At 41.5% G+C, this 22,195-nt stretch overlaps 1 protein-coding gene across 1 annotated transcript in view; it reads right to left on the bottom strand.

Moving 5' to 3' along the window:
* The window catches only part of MACO1 (macoilin 1), a 63,209-nt gene extending 42,909 nt beyond the window's left edge, over positions 1 to 20,300 (bottom strand). Inside the window, 3 exon segments of the mRNA XM_045063982.1 lie at positions 2,948 to 3,074; positions 4,670 to 4,811; positions 19,959 to 20,300. Coding sequence (XP_044919917.1) covers positions 2,948 to 3,074; positions 4,670 to 4,811; positions 19,959 to 20,038 — 349 coding nt within the window. The 5' untranslated portion in view covers positions 20,039 to 20,300.
* Between the last annotated feature and the right edge of the window lie 1,895 nt (positions 20,301 to 22,195).

Here is a 22,195-nt window from a genome sequence, read left to right as displayed (position 1 = left end):
GGGAGTTAGGGGAGGGAAATCAGTAATCTGAAGAACTAAAAATCTTTGGGATGAAACAAAAGAAAAACCATAGTATCTTGGAACTACAAAGAACTTTGGTCCAACCTCCTTATCATAGTGAAGAGTAAAGTAAGGCCCAGAGTTTATGCAAATTGGGTCCAAGTTCACAGAGATAATACTGGGTCTGCTCCTAAGGAGAACTTAAGTCCCCTTAGGCCTAATCCCTGCAGTATAGAAAATGGTAAAAGCTCTGTGAAGGCAGCAAATGGCCTCAACCATTCTTACAGATTTAACATACAAAAAAAGGGGCATTTTCACAGTGCACAAAGACAAACAGCAACCCCTAGGATAAGACATTTTCAAATTCATTTCAAAATGCATTTTCAAAAATTTATATTCTCTAACTCCCTATATTAATTTCTAAAGTTATCATATACATAATAAGCACATTACAGAAAAAAATTTTTAGACAAAATACCTGTATTTCTACATTTATCAAATAATCAAATCACGTTGAAAATATTTTTAAGCAAGTAATCATGTTGTACATACAGTTTTGTATTCTGTTTTTTACCCTCTTCATAGCAAGGAAGTTTATGATTAATCATTCTTTTGTTGTAATAAATAATTTCATCAGCAATTCCTAATTAACTTATGAATTTTAAATTTTAACAAGTGGTAAGAAAAATTAAAACCAAGTTATATAAAATGTACTTATATCTTTCTGGTCCAATAAGAACACAAAGTTTGCTTTGTTTTGTTTATTTGAGCACTAATCATTTATTTGAGCACTAATCATTCCAAATTAAAACATACTTCACAACTTAGCTATTCCAACATTTCTGAACCTAGGGCTAAAGAGAGGCCAGTATCGCTCCTGATACTAGCTTCACTGCTGCCCTGTGAGTAGCACTCCCACTGCACTCATTCCCAATAGGTTCTGTTCATAGTTATAGGAACTGTTTTTTCCAAACTACTAAGACACTATTAAAGTAATTTAGGAAATCATTATAGTTCATCAGAGTCATGCATTGTTGAGCTGGAAGGTTCCCCTAGACATTATCTAGATTATTCCACCTTCTTATGACAAAGAAGAAACTGATGGGGTGCCTGTGTGGCTTAGAAGGTTAGGTGGTGACTCTCGATTTGGGCTAAGGTCATAATCTCAGGGTCAAGTCTCCTAGAGATTCTTTCTCTCCCTCTTGCCCCCCTTCCCAATAAATAAATAAATCTTAAAGAAGAAGAAGAAGAAGAAACTGAGACCTAAACAGAATGACAAATGTAGATGGCAACTCACTTGAAACTAAGACCCAGGATAAGAAAATACAAGGAAAAACTAAAGTATGAAAAAATCACTTTAATTAGAGGATAGCAGACTTAGAAACTGTTGTGTTAGCTTATAAATCAAGTCAGATATGAGAGCGTGCTAAGAGGAAGAAACCCATGCTCACAGTGGGTACTTCAAATAACAGAGCTGACCTGTGCCTTCTACATGGGCCAACATCAGCCTCTCAGCACCTTTGAGAAGAGAAGGAATGCTGCTCCAGAGAGCTTTAATGAGCTGGTACTCCCTCAGTGGTCAATCCTACAGGCTGCATCCAGGCCTAAGCATCAAGTTTCATGCAGCTTTGCAAAGAAGCGTAACACTCTGAGAGCCAGTCTGCACGTCCCCATGCGTCTCACTCAGGCTTTCACAGTGGATTGGAGCTATGGAAACATCTCCTCTCATCTTGGTTTGAGACAGTAGAAGTAAGCTTTACGAAGAATGGAGAGGACTGTGTGGCTCCACTACAGTTAGAACATACCAGAAACAGTGCATTTGGTGAAGAGAACCATTAAGAACTAGGGAGATCAGGATGGTGAAATTCTTTCAAATAACATATAAGTCATAGCTGATGAAAGAGAGATGTTGTGCTTACAGACAAGAGGGCCTGAGAGGATAGGACAGTGCTTTAAATCTCTACAGAAATGTTAACCATGGATGGGAAACCACACTCCTTTGGTGTGGCTCTAATGTAGGGATGCAGTGTTGGAGCTTGAGGAGATGATCTGGAGACCCCTCGAATCTGAAGGAAAAGTTCTGTATATTTCCCTATACTTGTGGGGGAAAGCCTCCTTATATCCTCTACGAGATAAACAAGCCCCCCCCAAAACAGTCCAGAGGTACTGGGTCAAAAGTGTTAAGGAGGAAAATTCTGGCTCAGTATGAGGAAGAACTTTCTATTATAGCGACCCCGAAAACTGAGTTCCCTGTCACTGTAGCCTTTCAATCAGAAACTAAACCACTACGTGTCAGGGATGCTGTGGGGATTCTTATACCAAATAAGGATGCAACTAAATGACCTCAAGCATTCCTTTCAAAGCTGAAACTCCAGGAACATTTTTTTCTATGTGGAACATGGCTGTCTCAGAGTCTACCTAAATAGAAATCACTTCAACTTAAAAAAAAAAAAAGAGTATTTTCATAATGAGAATTGGTTATTGAAATGTCTACAATCGAGATGTCAAATCATAAAGGCTTAAACTTTTCATTCAATAATGAAAAAAATATAAAATATATTTTAGAGGCATCATCTATTAGGAAAAGGCCACTTTAAAATGTCCACATGGTCACCTGGGTGGCTCAGTCAGTTAAGCATCTGCCTTCAGCTCAGGTCATGATCCCAGGGTCCTGGGATCAAGTCCTGCATTTGGCTCCCTGCTCAGTGGGGAGCCTGCTTCTCCCTTAGTCCCTTCCCCGGTCAACTGCGCACATGCAACCTTCTCTCTCTCTCTCTCTCTCTCTCTCTCGTGCACACACATACAAAAATAAATAAATAAATAAATCTTTAAAAAAAAAAAAAGTCCACATTAAACTCAACTCTAAATAATGTATTCAATGAAATCACTACATTAAAAAAGTTTGAATCTAAGATTTCTATCTATCTGAGAAGCCATTAAGACTTACCTGTGTGCCATACGTACTGAACCCATACATATGTGCTAGCAGCAAAAAAAAGCCATTGTATGGGGATGAACAGCAGACATATTATATTTGATGTGAATGCTACACAAACAAAAAATACTGAGAAGGCCTAAAGGAAAAAACAAAACAAAATTAAAAACACATCTTAGAACTTGTTATTTCAAACATTATTAAAAGCATGTTGGACAAAATCTCTGAAACTGCCATGCAAGAACTATAGAGCAAGTTTAAACATTTAAAAGCCACCATGTAAAAAGTAGAGGTTAATTCAATATTAAAAAGTAATCCTATTTATGTCCTCAGTCATGAAGAACTGGACCAGGACAGGCTGAGGTTGGGTCACAATGAGTTCATTTGGACTCCCCAGGTGGGTTACCTAGAACAACTAGAACTTTAACACAGAAAAGCCTCCTCTCTCCTCCCAAAACATTCCTAAAGAGCCTCATTCTTAAAGAACAGGCTGCTGGAGCACAAGTGAATCATGATAATAAGAATTAGGCTAATGTTAAAGATTTTAATAATCCAGCCTTTCTCTGGACACACCACTGGGTATTCCCCAAGAGGCCATAAGCCCGAAGCTATCTTTTTGAGGCTCTGGATTTCTGAGTAGAAGAGTTCCAGGTTTAAGGTGTAGCCATGGAATATAAGAGAACTGCAGGTCAACCAGGGGAACAAACCTAGGCCTGTGCCCTTGCTCTAACCCAGTAGTTTTCAAAACATAGTCTGGGGATCCCCAGGGGCAGGAGGGGAGTCTCTGAGATCCTTTCACTGGGTCTTCCAGGTCAACACCATTTTCATAGCAATATTAAGATGTTATATGCCGGGACGCCTGGGTGGCTCAGTTGGTTGAGCAGCTGCCTTCGGCTCAGGTCATGATCCCAGCGTCCTGGGATCGAGTCCCACATCGGGCTCCATGCTCGGCAGGGAGCCTGCTTCTCCCTCTGCCTCTGCCTGCCATTCTGTCTGCCTGTGCTCGCTCTCTCCCCCTCTCTCTCTCTGATAAATAAAAAAAAAAAAAAAAAAAAAAGATGTTATATGCCTTTTTCATGTTCATTCACTCAGGACTAAGGTGGCTTTTTTGAGAAGCTACATGATATGTGATTTTGCAGTCCACCAAGTTCAGAGGCAGATATGAAAATGCAGCTGCCTTCCATTAAGCCAGCCATTAAAGACATTTGCAAAAACATGGTCAAATCTTCTAATTTTTTTGTTTTGAAAAACACAGTTATTTTTCATAAAAATGTGATTTTCATTAACATGCAATAATAGGCTTATTATTTTTAAGTGAATTTATAAACATTTAAATTTGTTTTCAGTTTTGATTTCTAATATAGTTAATATGGAGAGATCTAACCCAGATAAATAAAAGCTCCTTGAAATCCTCAGTAGTTTTTAAAACTTTAACAGGGCTCTGAGACCACAAAGTTTGAGAACCACTGCTCTAACTCTAACCCAATCACTGACACAGTGATAAGGCTCCAGAAATACTTCAGAGTAGGACTGGGTAATTATTGCTTCCTTCACTACTCTGTTTCCCTCCCAAGGTCTTTGGCCCTCCCCTTCTTTTCACTGGAATGGTAGAGATGGGGAGGGGGTGTATAATGATTTGATCACAGTTTGTTTTTTATTTTTAATCATCAGTTACTGAAGATTTTCTTAGAAAATTAAACCCTTTATACTTGAAAAATGTATTAATAAACGTACCAGTCCCTGGTATCTGAAGGAATCATAGACGCTCCTGATGAAAAGCCAAAATGGCCACAGGTATTCAAATCTGAACTCCAGGACAAAATCTGCCAGGAGGACAAGCGCCCACACTACCAGGAATTTCAGGTATAAAAATGTACTGCAAAGCATAAAAATAAAGAATTAATTCAAGGTCACTGGCGAAGGACTAGAAAAAGAAAAGGCACTGTTTTCGTTAAGAGACCAAAAATATCTTCATATACCATGAAAACAGATAGAGATGTTTCCGTAAGCCACCTAAATTTTAGAAGCTCTGGCTTTCACTCTGAGACCCAAAACTATCAAAGTAAGATGATGACCACAAATGCTTAATTCTATTTAAGATGGAAAGAAATTTTACATTTCACCACTATTTTAAAATGTACTAAGTGTCTGATTTAAAATACTGCAACACTCTCAAAATTACAGCTTTCCAGCTCTTCTTCATTAGAAGAAAATGTCATGGTTGAAAAGCTTCGAATTTGCTGTTTCCCTCCCCCCTACATCTGTGTGAAGAGTCTTTGAAATTCTTGATGCACACCCCTACAAGCTTGAAGGATTCTGGTTGGTTTTTTTTTTCCTCTTTTCTCCTCTTGCCTTTCCATGTAGTATTCACCTGCATTAACCAAGCAAAAACCAAATGACTTCCGCAAACAGAAACTAATTTAGGGAGCAGTTGCCCATTACTACCATGGGTTGTGAGAACACAAAATGTACATTAAAGGAAACAATCCTAAGTACCCCAGCCTTGCTCTAGCTAAGATGTAAATGTGTGCTTCCAGCTCCCTCTGGATTTACGTTAAGTAGAAGCAGACTTTGATATGACAAGCAGGTAGCTCAAAACAAGGTAAGGCCATGGATTAAAATCTCAAAGCCCATATTTCTACTTCATGAGTTATACAATAGATAAATAGAAGCCTTCAGATTAATAAGCCCCTTACTAATAAGCCCCTAATTCTATGTCCTTCACCCAGTCAATTCTGGAGCAGATTAAGTTTAGGCATTAAAAAATTAAAAAATGTTTTCTTAGATATAGATTGGAAATACCCAAAATTCACTTTGATTTGGGCCAGAGCCTTGTATGCTGCTTTGTAATACAAACATTCCAATACTGATGTGATTATATTAGCTGTTTGAATATACACCACCGACAACAAAATCAAGGCTTTAATAAATCATGGTAAAGTATATTAAAATAAGCTACAAAAAAATTGATAAACTTGGTGGGTGGCAGACAACAAAAGCAAGACCCAACACTGAGGTTTCTTTCTTTGCCCTCTAAAGCCACAAGGGTAAAAAGATGTCAAGAACAGACCAGTATGACCCTCAATGATATAGTAGCATAATGAGACATTATTTGCAATTAGGGGCAGTTTCTAATACTAACTCTTTTTTTTTTTTTTTTTTAAAGATTCCATTCACTTATTCGACAGAGAGAGAAAGATCACAAGTGGGCAGAGAGGCAGGCAGAGAGAGAGGGGGAAGCAGGCTCCCTGCCGAGCACAGAGCCCAATCTGGGGCCCAATCCCATGACCCCGAGACCATGACCTGAGCCAAAGGCAGAGGCCCAACCCACTGAGCCACCCAGGCGACCCTCTAATACTAACTCTTGATAGAAGTTCTTAGGGCTTGACAGTAAGTTTCGATTAAGAGGTTTGCTATACAATCAAGGTACCCAAGGCAAACCAGAAGAAAACAGGCTTGCATTCCAAGTCCCACCTCACTAGACTCATTAGTCAGACGAAGACGGAGCCCTCATTCTCCCCCATTAAGAATCCATCACTGATCCAGTGGAGAGCAAGGTGTATCTCACTAGAAGGAAAACTGAGTCACACAGGCATTCAGGAACACAAATCTAATTTCAAACTAGATTTCCAAGCTGCTTAGCTTTCAAACTGAGAGGTTTGTCCTTGTCTCTAGAACTGTTTCTAGGTTTTAAAGAAGTGATAATAGCCTCTAATCCCTGTTTCTGAGGCATCTAAGAAATGGCACACATGGAAATGTTTTTACCTCTCCAACTGAACACTTTTTCCCACAGGGCTGCCCCTGAGGAGGTAACTCAGATGCGCTGAGGACATCATCTTGTGTGGTCATCCCCACTCCCCAGGTGGACAAAGGAGAGTACTACCAACTGTTCCCAACGCTCCCAAGGCACGGCAGGATTCCAGTCTCGCAGGCAACATTCTGTTGCACTGTTTAGAGAGCATTATCCAAAGAATGACAGCCTATTGAATACTTTTTAGTAACCCGGTCATTTAAACTGAAGGCAATACAGAAATGATCATCTTTCTAACAATGACTATTCTTTTTCAAGTATGTGACTTCAAGAGAGTTCCTTTTTCTGTATTTCATTTCTTAAAAAAAAAAAAAAAAAAACTGCTTTCATACTTTCATGTTCCTTAACACCCAGATCTTACTAAGTCACAGTTTAGAAGCACAGATATCTAAGGAAACTTGACCTTTCACAACCATATGCCATAGCCTCAACTTTCCTCAGACTCCCCTTTTAGGTGGGCCTGCCTCTAAAAATCAAGAGACAATCTAATGAACAAATCAGATTTTACAATTTTCCAAAAAGAGTTCTAGAGCTTAGCTGCACAATCATGTGAATATACATATTATTACTAAATTGTACACTTAAAAGTGGTTAAGACACTGAATTTACATTATGTGTTTTACCACACTTTTAAATATATATAAAACAAATAATTCTTTACTCACATTTAAAAAAAGTTGATTTTACTTTAGGACTAGTACTGAATTCTACTGATTCATTTCTGCCTTCAAGGTTTTAAGACAGTTGCCTGGAGGCTCCTGGGTGGCTCAGTGGGTTAAAGCCTCTGCCTTTGGCTCAGGTCATGATCCCGGGGTCCTGGGATCGAGCCCTGCATTAGGCTCCCTGCTTAGCAGGGAGCCTGCTTCCTCCTCCCTCTCTGCCTGCCTCTCTGCCTACTTGTGATCTCTGTCTGTCAAATAAATAAAATCTTTAAAAAAAAAAAAAAAGTTGCCTAATTCTGTATTCACTTAGTCCCCTGAATCAGTAAATTATGCTTATTATCCTTCTATAGGTACATGCAAAAAAAGTTAAAAGACAAGTAATCTAAAATGATTGCTTAACAGTGTAGAAACCTAATTCCTTTCCTTCCATGTTCTGATGGTCATAAGATTTAACCAAATCCAAAGAGATGACATTCTAGCAGGAAGAGAAAGTTAGGTTTTAAGCCATTGTAGCATTCTAAAATACTTCTTTTAAACCATGAAGAGAATGTGATTAAATATAAAGTATTTTTAGACAAGCTGTTCACAATATGGTTCATAACTTGATGTTACTTTCTTTGACCCAAATGCATTTATGAATAACTATAAAATATCTTGAACAAAAACTTAAAGCATAACTACAATGAAAAGATATTTTCCATAATAATATAATGAAACAAGGGCAGACCAGTAACGTCTCTTGATGGTCTTACAAGGTTCTGTTTTGGATGCCGGTGAAATTAAGAAGAGACACATGCAATGATTAGTCTTAATGGTGGTGATTCTTTCAAAGTGGTTATTAACTATAAGATTCTTTCCCCTCCCTCATTCTATTCCTACCCTTGCCATTTACAACCACTTTTAACCTGAATCTATTTGGCAATATTCTTCAGCTATGGATTAATCATCTACGATTAATGAGAAGTAGTACTGAACATTTTTCTTTCTCTCAGTAAAGTGCACCTTCTCTCTAGTACCACTAGCTGCTGTCATTTAGATCATTTTCTGGAGCCCACATAATTACCATGGTGTGGCCATCAATCCTCAGTACCTGACCTTTTCCCTAGGCAGACTAATGGCCATTTAGTTCACTTGGTCCTCACCACAGAAATGACTCTGTAGAAGATTGCACTGGCTGTGCTGGTGGCCATCTATCTCAATCCCCAGCTTTCCTGTCTTCTCTGGAAGAGCAACTGTGAATTGCTTTTGGCTTTCAGTATGTAGCATGATACTTCTCACACCAAACTGCTGTCTTCTCTGTTATCAAATACCTCTCCCTACTCCACCCCACTTCTAGAATATTCATCCAGCCTCTTGTCCAGCCAATATTCCTACTGAAATCTGATTATGCGTAATCATCGTCCTGCTACTCCAAGTGTGGTCCACGGACCAGCATCATCAGCGTTACTGCGAGCTTTTCGGAACAACAACAGCTATTTCAGGACCCATCCCAGACCTATGACATCTAAGCCTCCCTTTTCACCAGACCCCTAGACCATTTGTGTGTACTTTAAAACTTGAGAAGTACTGGCTCATGGTATAAGCTTCTCATTGTCATGGAACTTCCACTGAATTCCACAATGTCTCAGAAGGAAAACAACCATCTACTTAGATAATCAGTACTTATCTCCAAACCCTCAGCACTCCTTCCCTCAACTGAGATCACTGTTCAGGGTTGATTCTTCCATTTTCTTACTTTTCTTTCTGAGTCACAGACAAGATGACAAGATCCCCACCTAAGTACAATTTAACCAAACGAAGCACTTCTATTACTGCACTCATCCTTCAGCACACAACACCCAAACATGACTTCTTTTAAAAAAGCCTCCCTGAGTAAAGACTGATTAGTAAAGACTGTTACCCATTATATGCTCATAACATCCTGTACCGTAAGAACATTTAATCACAGTTATAAATAAATAGTATTTTATTTAATTAACTGTTTAAATGTAGAGTCCACAAGAACAAAAGAGCTGCCTACTTTGTTTCCTGCTTTATCCTCAGTGCCCAGCAGAATACCCCGCACACTACAAAAACTCAACAAATATTTGTTGAATGAATGACCTGCAATGCACAAGAGTGTTTAGGATTGACAGCAAGGCCTTTCCCAAAGTACACACTTGAAATGAAGGTAGACGGAGAGATCATGCACAGATGACTGGGAAGGGTATCTGAACAATGCAACAATGACAAAGGAAACAAACACAGGTTCTGCTCCAAAGATCACCATGAACCTGCTCCCAGTCTGTTCTGGTCGTCCGTAAGAAGAAATGAATCTAATCAGCCCTGCTCTGCGCACCAAACTATCACTCCGTTTGGCCTGCCTGCCACTGGCTCGGCCTACAGTGAGGGTTCTCGAAGTGTCTTCTAGTAAGCCTAACATTAAAGAAATGTGCAAAAATGGAAAGCCACACCACTCTTCTCATGAATTTATTATTTTTACATCAGCTTATAATTATTTAAAATGTGTCCACCTTAACTTTGAGTACAGCAAATATTGATAGATATAACCCATATAAACCAAGAGCGGAAAGAGGTCGAGACAAAACTAACGAGAGATGGCGGACTAGAGTCGGCAGTTGTGAGATCGAGCCTCTTGTTGGTCTCAGTGCGAAGACTGTTTGGGATTCTCTCTCCCTCTAACCTTCCCAACCACCCCCTCTCCCAGGTGCATGCTCTCTCTCTAACATAAATAAATAGGAACGCCTGGGTGGCTCAATGGGTTAAGCCTCTGCCTTTGGCTCGAGTCATGATCTCAGGGTTCTAGGATCGAGCCCTGAATATGGCTCTCTGCTCTGCAGGGAACCTGTTTCCCCTTCCCTCTCTGCGTGCTTCTCTGCCTCCTTGTGATCTCTCTCTGTTAAATAAATAAATAAAATCTTTTAAAAATAAATAAAAATAAAACATAAATAAATAAATATTATAAAAAAGAATTATGTGCTTTAGTGTTTTTGCAAAGGACTAGACAGGCTGCAGACAAACCAAGGACAGGTACTGTAACTTAACACAATTGGAGAACTTCAGAGTTTTAGAAATTCTGCTTCAAAAACACTTCCATCTAAAAAAAAAACAAAAACAAAAAAAACAAAGGGCGCCTGGGTGGCTCAGTAGGTTAAGCCTCTGTCTTCACCTCAGGTCATGATCTCAGGGTCCTAGGATCGAGCCCTGCATCGGGCTCTCTGCTCATTGGGGAGCCTGCTTCCCCCTCTCTCTCTGCCTGCCTGCCTCTCTGCCTATTTGAGATCTCTGTCTCTGTCAAATAAATAAACAAAAATCTTTAAAATATTTTAAAAATATTTAAAAAAAAATAAAAACCATACCACTTTCGACAGTATGGACTCTGTGAGGTTCAGAGGCTAGTGCTGGAAGCACGTGAGGAGAGAGGGAACAACCCACAGGATTACACCTCCTACCTTCAGCAGTAGTAATCATCTACCTAATCACACCTTATGCTTACATCACATGTGTAATTTTCCCAAATGCTTTCATATTCATTATCTCATTTTAGTCTTACAACTGTGAAATAGGCAGGGTAGTTATTACCCTTTCATAAGAAAGAAACCTGAGGAACCAGGAACTGAGAGGCTGCGGGGCACTGTTGAAAGAACACAGGAACAGGAGTCTGGAGACCACAAAGAAGTGAATTCTACTGGAATGCTGTGCTGCTGCTAAAAAACATAAATGAATATATTTCCATGGGAAAAAAAGGAAAAAAGATTAAGTGAGGAGAAAAGCCAAGAAACTTGTATGTGAAATGGAACCCTATTTTTGTTAAGAAATACACGTTTGCTTATATAGAAAAAAAAAAATGATACCTAAAAATTATATAACAGTCATCACCCCAGAGCAGGAGTACTAAGGTCTGTGTTGCATTATGTGCTAATATACTATCATGTTAATTCGTTCATAACAAGTATGTGTTACTTTTATTTTTTTAACTCTTCATTTTGAAATAACTTTGGACTTAAAGTTGCAGGAGTAATACAAAGGGTTCCTTTATAGGTTCCAGAACACAAATGATAAAACATTTTACCATGTTCTTACTATCATTATCCCCTATATATGTTTTATTGGTTTTTTTAAATCGAAGTCAGGAAATTAACATTGATATGTTACTATTATCTGATCTAGACACCTTATTCAAATTTCAGCAATTATTTCACTAATGTCCTTTTTTTTTTTTTAAGATTTATTTATTTTAAGAAGGGGAAGGGCAGAGGGGGAGGGAGAGACTCTCAAGCAGACTCCCCACTGAGCGTGGAGACTGACACAGGGCTTGATCCCATTACTGCGAGATCATGACCTGAGCTGAAACCAAGAGTCAGACATTCAAATGACTGAGCCACCCGGGCGCCCCTCACTAATGTCCCTTAAAGCAAGAGATAAATAGATAGCGCTCGATCAATCAATAAATCCTGGTTCTATCACATTTTGCACTGCTGTCATAGCCATACTGTGTGTTTTTTTTTTTAATTTATTTAATAGAGTTTCTCTTTTTTGAGAAAGAAAAAAGGTTCCTGGTACCTGTTGCTTCGCCTGGAAAATGAAGATAATGACTCTTGCCCTCCATGTAAGAGAGTCTGAGAGTATCATATGAATTCTTACACCTAAATTCTTACACCACTCAGAAACAATTAAGTGGCACAATACTGTACAACAGAAATGGGACAGACTTTGAGGTTAGACAGATATGGGCCTCTATCAAGTAACTAAACCTGGGGCGATCATGGTCTCCTCACATATGAAACAAGCTAATACCCTTACTGGAACAAAATAAGACAACGAAGAAAAAAACAACAGTAGTAGTAACAGCAAATAACATTATGAGCAATTATCTGTGTTGGGCATGATGCTAAGTTTTTTACATGACTTATGTCAATTATCCTTCTAGCAGTCCTCTAAAGTAGGTGGTATTATTTACCATCCTCATTTTACAGATGAGAAAACTGAGGGCTAAAGCAAGTAAGTGACTTGTTCAGGGTCATACAACTAGTGTCAGGGACATTCTTTGAAGTCAAGTTCAAATGACTTTGAAGCCCCTATGTTTATTCATCACACTGGACTTTCTTCTCTCATATTAGATATTCAATAAATATTATTCCCCTTCTTTATATACTTTCCTATATACACATTCAACTTATATAATTCTTTATTTCCCCAAAAGAACCAAGTTTTTAAAAATGAGATGTACTTTACAAAAAAAATAAACCCTTAGTATCTCATTCATAAACTATGAATTTATAAAAACTTCATTTGTAAACACATTATAAAGCTCTGCAGAAAATAAAAATTTAAAGCAAATATTCTTTTTTTTTTTTTTTAAAGATTTTATTTACTTGAGAGAGAGAAAGAGACAGAGGAGTGGAGTACTAGGGAAAGGTAGAAGGAGAAGCAGACTTGACCCAGGACCCTGGGATCATGACCTGAGCTAAAGGCAGAAGCTTAACCAACTGAGCCACCCAGATATCCCCTAAAGTCAAATATTCTTTAAAGTAATAACTACTGCACAAAAGATGGGATAACTCAAGAGTGCTTTCTAGCGAAACTGTAATGATCATTGTACTAGACGATCACTGTAATAGAGAAACATGCTCATTGTAAGAGAATCATCCTTGTAATAGAGAAACATGTAATTCAAAAATAAGAAGATAATTCATTTTTTTAGAAGTCATAATTACCATAAACCATGAGGTATAGCTTATCAAGCCTAGAGCAAGAGAAGAAAATAATGCTTATTACATCTGAGAAAGAAGACTCTAGCCTTAGTATTTCTCTCATCAGAGACAGAACTTTTTGTTTGACTATCAACATGGCACTCACTCTCTCTATAACTCAAGTGCCCTCACTACAAGATAGGCCAAATACTGACTTTAGTACTGAGCAATTATTTGGTTTTTAGAAGTGCTTTAAAGATGAATGAAGTAATAATGTAATTTAAAAACAGAGCTAGACTGTTTCTAGCCACCTCCCCTGTGCTAGGTAAGGAAAGAGATCTCAAACAGTATAAATGCATTAGTGAGGTCTACAGATACCCCTCAAGTGGACTAGCTGCACTATCTCAAACCACTAAATGCAAGGCCTCTAAAAAAGAAAACACAACAGAAGAGATGGATGAGGGAAAATTATTTCTGATGTCACAATCCCATCACTCAATGTGAGTACACTGTCCTTAAAACCAGCAGAGGAAAACAAAGGAATGAAGGTTGGTGCTATGAAGGGTCTTCAAAGTCTGGGGATGGTTGGCATTGTGGAAAGTTGATGAGCCAAGACCAATTTGGTATCAGTTAAGTAAAATGTTGTCGAAGTGAAGATATAAAGACTCAAAGAATAATTCAAACAGCTGATTATATTTTTTAAAGTTTCCATTACCAAGATCCATGTGCCTAAAGGTGAGAGACCGTGAGGAAATGGTCAGTCCTTGGGTATTTCAAGAAATTCATGATGGGGAAAAAAAAAAATCTAGCAAAGGATATGTGTTTCTACTGTTGGTCTGTATGATTATACTCACATAGCTTGTTGAGCAAAAATCTTTATTATTCTGGGCCTATTTCTTGAAAATGATCCAAGTTAAATAATTACATCCAAATCTAGTAAGCCTAGAGAATAAAAGTAATCAGTATCTTTTTGAAGAGCACACTAAATTTCATCAAGAAAAGCAACCCAGGAGCATCTGGTGGGCTCAGCTGGTACAGCATGTGACTCTTGATCTCAGGGTTATGAGTTCGAGCCCCATGACAGGAAGGAAAGGGAGGGAGGAAGGAAGGAATTAAGGAAAGTAACCGAATTACAGTATTTAACTTCGAGCTCTTAACCATATTGAAAATGTCTATCTGACCCTCTGGACTCCACAAGGTATATGCTGTATTTTATTATTTCCCCCTTAAGTATCACCTGGATGGTAGCCTAGAACATGACAAAACAAAACACATGTATTTACACACACAAACCCCCAAAGGGTTAATATCAGCGGGAAGATCTGGGAGAAATGGCCAAAGAAAAAGACCCTGGAAACATAAGTGCCTCAAGAACAGGAACTGGCTCCAGAATATTTGGCACATAACTAAGAAGAAAGTGAAAATAGTAAGTTACTAAGTCTACCATTAAAATCAATCTCCAGATCTAGTGACGTTCAAGAAAGGCCACGAGGAATCAAAGAAAAAGGAGAATGTCACTAATAAAACAGGAAGCTTTAAAGCAAATAATGTGAACTAGAGCATGTTCCCTCCTTCCCCTGCCTCAACTGGTAGCAGAAATTGAAAGGGATTTTCAAAACATCTAATGAAACTAAACTGCCAAAAGTACTCAGATGAGAAGACTCAGATGAAAGCTGGAGGAAAGTACCTTTCTTTTAAGGTAATACACTACTGGCAAAAACTAAGTACAAAACTCCAGGGTGGCAGATTTCTTTAAATGCACTCCACGGAAACTGCCAATACAAGGATTAGGTAAACAGCTCCCTGGGAAGGTTATTCAAAACTTACCCCCCTCCCCAACACCCCACTAAAACAATACAGAATCTATCACTTTCCTGTCGGGTCCAGTGTGGCTGAAGTCAAAGCCTCCCAAGATTACCAAAGTGCTTTTAGGCTGTGAGGTTGCAACACTGGCGTGTGGGGTTTCGGTGGCAAGAACACGAGTACAATCAAGGCAGCCAAGGGTCATGCCAGCCTCTAGTGGCTTTAAGAAGCATAGCCCAGAGGAGGCTAAAACGAGGCTTAGGAAACATCATTAATTAAAGAGGCAGGAAAAGCCGGCAAGTGAAATCTCTGGAGGTGAGATTAGCTAGACTAGGGTCTGTAAAAGGAAATTAGGAAGCGGAGAGGGATGGAAACTTTGATCACTTCAGAAGTCAAAGGCCAGGAAACGCTCTCCTGAAACAAAGATGGGACAAGGTATTCCATCTATCAGGGATGTCCTGAGTCCTCAGCTCCAGGGGGAGGGCATGAAGTTGTCAGAAGCCAAGAGTCGGGGCCAGCCCCACACCCCCTAAGCCGCAGGTGGCAGGCAGAACACCCCCCCAACCCCCCCCCCACACACGGAGACAGGAAGTATTTGTAAATTCGTGAGTGAAGGGGCGCTTCCTTCAACCACCTAAAACAAAGATATAAAACAGTTTCCTGAAGTTTAACACATGTGCCTTACTTAAAATGCTTACTGTGCCTACTTGGGCAAGAAACAATTTTAACTGCAGAGGCTTTCAACATAAACATCTCTGCCCCATCTTCTACTTACCACACCTCATCTCCTCATCTTCCCATTATAAAGTCAGTAATTCTCAGGGGGAAGGAAGTGGGGGAACACTTGTTCCAGTGTTCCAAAGTGACAGATGGGTAAACCACAGAGGATCCCCTTAAGGCTTTTAAAAACTACACAGCACTCCAACCCCACCTCACCTGGAGAATCACTGCTTGTAATTAGACGTTACTGTTGGGAGTGTCTGGTTCATGTGTGAAGGCAGAGACCTGGACAGAGAATGACTGCCATAAAACCTGAGGACCTCAGAAATGTCACAGTTAAGTGCAGTTATTTATTTTACTTTCTCTTATTAATAACTGTCCCTTATGGGGCGCCTGGGTTGCTCAGTGGGTTAAAGCCTCTGCCTTCAGCTCAGGACGTGATCCCAAGGTCCTGGGATCAAGCCCCACATGGGGCTCTCTGCTCAGCAGGGAGCCTGCTTCCTCCTCTCTCTGCCTGCCTCTCTGCCTACTTGTGATCTCTGTCAAATAAATAAATAAAATCTTAAAAAAATAAATAAATAACTGTTCCTTATCATTTCCAAAGTACTTTCACATCTATCTCATTTGAGTTAGAAAACAATTCCTCACTTAGTGGCGACCGTCTACTTCATTGTAAAATAGCACAGGGCAAAATAAAGTTGTTAATGCCTCAGGCGAAAAACTAAAACAGCCAGCTAAAATGTAATTCAACAAACATACTTTTCCTTGAACAGAACGCAAAGTTTTCTGGAACCTCAAAAGCACTGTATAAGTTTAAGAGGGCATTATGATGATCGACTAGACTGTAAACTCCTGAAGACAAGAAATCATATCCTATCCTGTATCCTTCACAATTCCCTGAACAATGGAGGTTCTTAACCAAGTAGGAGGAATTCGTTTATATTCATTTATTTATTAACTCACACACACAGCATTTATTGAATACTGAATTCCCACTCTAGATCTATGCTGGCGTGGATGATTTTTAAATGTGCTTCGAATTTTAGTCCTTAATAACATAAAAGACAATCATCACTATTCCTGTTTCTCCTCTCTTATTCTTGATTATTAATTTGACAGAATAAGATATCTGTACCTTTCAGTTTTCAAACAACGGGCACACATATAAACGTAGATAATGCCGATATGTCTAAAATCCATTTTCCTTCTACCTTGCCCCCAAAACGATTCTATCACAGTGATTATACTGACAATAACCATATCATTTAACAATCACCTCAGTCACAGTTGCTGGATTGGAGCCCATGATTAAAAGCGTCTCAGCAATAGGATTTTTTCCAGCAAGACCAAGCAGCAACTGACCCTTTGACTACTCAACTTCTGTTTATAGCTGTAGCAAATCTCATAGTCTCTCTTGCCTCCTTAAAGAATAAACCAAACCATGTTAAACTGTGATAACAACAACATGGTAAATAATATTTGTAGAGCCCTCTAGAATTTATAGAGTTTCACAAACTGAACACCAGCTCCTTAGACCTCAAGACTCATCTGACAGATGAGAGAATGGGGCTTAAAGTGGCAGAGCTGGGATTCTGAGTCCAAACCCAGGTCTCCTGATGCCCGAGGTCCAATGCTCTCTTCATCACAGCTGCCTCCTTGCTATGCCCAGACTCAAAAGGTTGTACAGACTGAGAACATGAAAATAACATTCATGAAACGTTATGCTGTGAAACAGTAGATAGTGGTTATCAAAACTGTCAACAGGGTCTCAGAAAAAAAACCAAGCTCTCTGTTTAATGAGACCAAAATTGGCCAGATGTTGAAAAACAAAATGGGCAATAGATGGTATGAAGAACAATTTAATACAGAGTTAAATTCAATGATCACAGAAATTCGATATTCACAAATCCTCAAACATCATAATTTATAACTAGCCCACTCGTTCTGTTTGCTTTAGAAATAAAGGAAAAATTTCTAAACCTTTTTTCAAAACAGAATTTGAAAAAAACAAAACTATGATCTTGTACTTTAGTCCAATACTCCATATTATAAACTAAGAAACAGGTATGTGAATTAAAACATTCATTTGATATATGATGCTATATATCAAGGAAAGATAGCTAGAAATATATGTAGGTGTTTGATTAACATCTAACTTAAAGAATGCCAAACAGAGAAGGGTAAAACAGAGTTGAGAGCTGTTGGGTTTTAATATTTTACAGCAAGGGGCGCCTGGGTGCCTCAGTTCTTAAGCGTCTGCCCTCAGCTCAGGTCATGTATCCCAGGGTCCTGGGATTGAGCCCCAAATCAGGCTCCCTCCCCAGCAAGAAGCCTGCTTCTCCCTCTCCCATTCCCCCTGCTTGTGTTTCCTCTCTCGCTGAGTCTGTCAAATAAATAAAATCTTTAAAAAATAAAATAAAATATTACAACAAAACTCTGAATAACTTGCATAGCATATTTACTTTAGAGTAAGAACATCTGAATTCCAAAAGTTCATCACTGAAATAACAGATCTTCACTAGACAATGAATTCATATTGTTCATGTTGATGGAGTGGTTACTCTCAAGCAGGTATTAAATTGGGCATCATTTGTTCAAATATAAAGAGATGTCAAAATATAACACATGTAAACAATATGGGCTCCCCAGTCTTCTTTGTATAAAAGTATATCATCATATGTTACTGTGACTAGCAGCCATTCAAAGTCCTTGGTGTACAATTCTGTTTAATATGCTTTTGCTATTCTTGTGTCACTATTAAGTTGTTCAAATAGTTTTCAATGGGCAGAAAAACATCCTTCCTACAGGATCATAGTATCTTCAATTTGAAGAGACATTCCCCCCCCACCATTAAATCTGTAGGAAAATGGTTTTTGTTTTTTCACTTTTAGTTTAAATGGTCAGGTTTGATTGATTCAGCATGGACTTTGGCCTGTTTTACTGGGACTCTGTACCCTCAAAGCTAGAACAGAGCCTGGCACATAGCATATACATTTGTTGAACGAATGAATGAATGGTTCCTATGATCTATGGCTCATTACCTAAGAATATACTTATACAGAAGGATAAATATATATAAGGAACTTTATACTTTGACTTCTTAATGCTTCTGAACTTGAAATAAAGGAACCCCTGATGTTTACATCACTTGGCTGCTTTGTGAAAGCAATCTTCCATATATGTAAACAAGAGCATGTGCAAGGTATACAGTTATGCTAAGATTTGGTCATTAGCTTGGTGACAACTTGGGTGTTATCAACTACCTCACATATTTCTCTAAATCGTTCAGCTCTAAGAGCTAAACTGTAAAATACCACGAAGGCTCAATTAAGCCAAAATGCACATGCTGAGAATTCTCCTTTGTAAATGAATTATTTCTCCACCAAAATCATTTATCAAGGCAAGTCCCATTCAGAATGAACATTCTAAGAAGAACCAGAAAATAACAGGTCGCCCACAAGTTGTGCTTAGGAAGCTGTGATTGTCACTAAATTGCCCCATGAACCTGTTGTCCTTCTCCCCCTCAGAGCAGTGAATTCAGTTTCTATTTAAAGGGACGCTGTCTTTCTTTCTTTCTTTCTTTTTTTTTTTTCCGGAAGAAAAAGAAAATTTTGAGTTTGGAAAAAAATCCCTTTTAAAAGGTTCAATGAAAACTATCTGCTTAGAATGGTCAAAATAATGTTTGCTGAGAAAATGATCATCCGCTCCTTCTGAGTCTGGAGCGGGGCCACAGGGCATGATTAGGGGGTATCGGCTTCAGCCCGCGGTGCCAAGCCTGAGATCCCGCAAGAGAAGTAGAGGGCGAAAGAAGGGGCAACGTGGCCACCTGCCCAGTCCGCCGGGGACCGTGGGGCCACTGTCTGCTCCCAACTTTGTCAGCCTTTCCTCCTAGTGCATATGGTCCACGCGCCTCCCGACTCAGGCCGGCGACTCTCAGGCCAGAGCGGAACTGGGGTCCAGCGGAGGCCCGGCGTTCCCGGGAGCGGCCCTCGGGGCCCCGCGGCGCGGGCCAGGGTTGCGGGAGGGGAGGGGGCTCGCCGCCCCTCCCCCCCCCCGGCCCCGGCGGGGCCAGGGAGCGCCCAACGGCGGCTCGGCTGCTTCCTCTGCCAGCGCCCGCCGCGCCCTCCCCGCCCAGCCGGCGGCCCTCGCCACGCCCCGCGCCCCCGGAGCGCACCCCTGCGGGCCGGCCGGAGCCCCCCGGGCTGCGCTCCTCCGGAGAGCCCCCGGCGCGGGCGTGCGGCCTAGTCGGGGTTACATAACGGGGCCGGGCCCCTCCGGAGCCGACCGGGGGCCGCGGGGCCCGCGCGGGCGGAGGCGGGGGCGCCGCAGCTCACCTGCCGTAGATGCCCTCGGTGATCCGATTCCGCTTTAGGGGGCGGCGGAGCTTACTGCAGTCCGCGTTCCGCCGCTTCATCCTCCCGCTGGGGGGCCGGGTGCCCGCGCCGCCTCCGCTGCCGTCTCTCACCTCGGCCGCCGCCGCCGCCGCCGGCCCGCCCCGCGTCGGGCCTGGACTCTACCCCTGGGGCCGGTCACACAGACATGGAGCCAGCACCCGGGGGGAGGGGGTGGGACGGGGAGGGGGGGCTCAGAGCCTCCTCCGCCTTCCGAAACAAAGAAATGACAATTCCGGGGCCCGCCCGCCCCAGCACCAGCCAGCCGCCTGCCCGCCTCCTCGGCTCCGACGGACGGCCCCCGGGGCCAATGGAAGGCGCCGCTACGCCGCTGCCGGCCAATCCAAGGGCCCGCTGAGGCAAAACGGACTCGAGAACCCGCCTCTTTGAAGGACAGAAGAATGCGCCAATCATTATAGTGACTGTGTGCGTGCCTGGGCCTATCAGAAAAGATTTAAATAGAGGCTTATAAATAGGCCCTATAAATATAACATCCTATATTATGCCTTATTGCGAAGGTACACTGCATGACTATTGAATTGCGTTTCATTGTATGATAATCCATGCTAGAGCATACCGTGCTATATTCAGTGCCCGCTATCACTAGCACCGTATGAAATAAGGAGGCCTGGGTTTGCGGCATGTGCTGTTTCTGCGCTGACATGTGCTCCAGTCAGTCGCGTCATTATGTAAGGGGCTCGCAGCATCCTCCCCCTCCGGGAGCCTCCGGGGTCAGCGCCGGGGGCCCTTCCTGCGGATCCTGGAGCGTTTGCCAGGCCGGCCGCGTCAGCGCGCGACGGGGGTACGAATGACAAAGCAAACCCCCCACACACATAGACACACACACACACCCTGCCAGCTCCCCGCGACGTGGTGACAGGGCGGCGGCCAATCGGAGGAGGTGCGAGGCGGGGCTGCTGCGGTCCCGCCCCCTAGAGGTCGCGTCACAGGGGGCGGGGCCGTGAGTGCGCGCGACGTCTCGCTGTGCTGCCGGGTGTGTATGGGGCGGTGCGACCCTCGCTCCACGTCCGCAGGGCGGGCTGCGTGGCTGGCTCCGCTGGCATAGTGCCTGCTGGACACGGCGAGCGTCAGCGTCGGGGACGTGTCTGTGCCGCGCGAGGGGCCCATGCCGCGGGGACTAAGAGCGGCTGCTCCGCGGCGAGTGCCGGGCTTCTCAGATGTTGGGACACCGGCCAGCGACCCCCTCACCCGACCTTCCTGGAGCTCCGATTTTGTGCCAGGCACCGTGCTAAGTGCTTTACATATACTTACTCATTTACTCCTCATTATTCCCTTGCAACGTAGGTATGAAAAAAATCACATTAGAAAATACAGCAAAGATTCTTTTAAAAAGAATGTCATTAAAGAGAACTGGGCAGCTGTCAAAAAGTAGCTGAAGGGAGAAGAAACACTCATGGATCTCATCACCTTATCACGACCACTATCAGCATTCTAAATTTTTTCTTTTTTTCCTATTTGTCCCCATGGGTGATATTCTTTTTCCTATTGCTGCTATTATTACTAAACAGAGTAGTGATCATACTAGATATTCAACTTTGTGTTCTGTTTGTGTGTGTGTGTGTGTGTTGTGTGTGTGTGTGTGTGTGTAGATCAAAAGAAGTTTATTAAGTGAACATACAGAAAAAGCTCTCAAAAGTGCGAGGGGTCCCAACAGGTTGCCACTGAGGGCCTTTAAGGTCCATCTTTTTGTATTCTGTCCCTTAATGTAAACATTGTCCCATGTTACTATGCATTCTCCCTAAATATTTCTGATGGCTGCTGAATCTCCCATCAAGTGGCTGTACCAACTTAACCACACACCAGCAGTGGGACTGTTAGGTGGTCTTCCAGCACATTTTAAAAACTTCCAGGAAGTAGATGGTATCTGGTTTTGTCCTGAAGTGGGTGGACCTCTTCCTACCCTATAATTACCCCCAAGGAGGAACTTGTAATTTGTATCAAATTCGTCATTTTCATCTGCTGTTCTTATTTTACTCTGCTCACAAATCTTTTTTTTTTTTTAAGATTTTATTTATTTATTTGACAGGCAGAGGTCACAGGTAGGCAGAGAGGCAGGCAGAGAGAGAGGGGAGGAAGCAGGCTCCCTGCTGAGCAGAGAGCCCGACGTGGGGCTCGATCCCAAGACCCTGGGACCATGACCTGAGCCGAAGGCAGAGGCT

Source organism: Mustela putorius, unplaced genomic scaffold, assembly GCF_011764305.1.
Source record: "Mustela putorius furo isolate JIRA1106 unplaced genomic scaffold, ASM1176430v1.1 tig00003853_pilon_pilon_pilon, whole genome shotgun sequence".
In the NCBI taxonomy this organism is placed as follows: Eukaryota; Metazoa; Chordata; class Mammalia; order Carnivora; family Mustelidae; genus Mustela; species Mustela putorius.
This window is presented reverse-complemented; position numbering and strand designations above follow the sequence as displayed.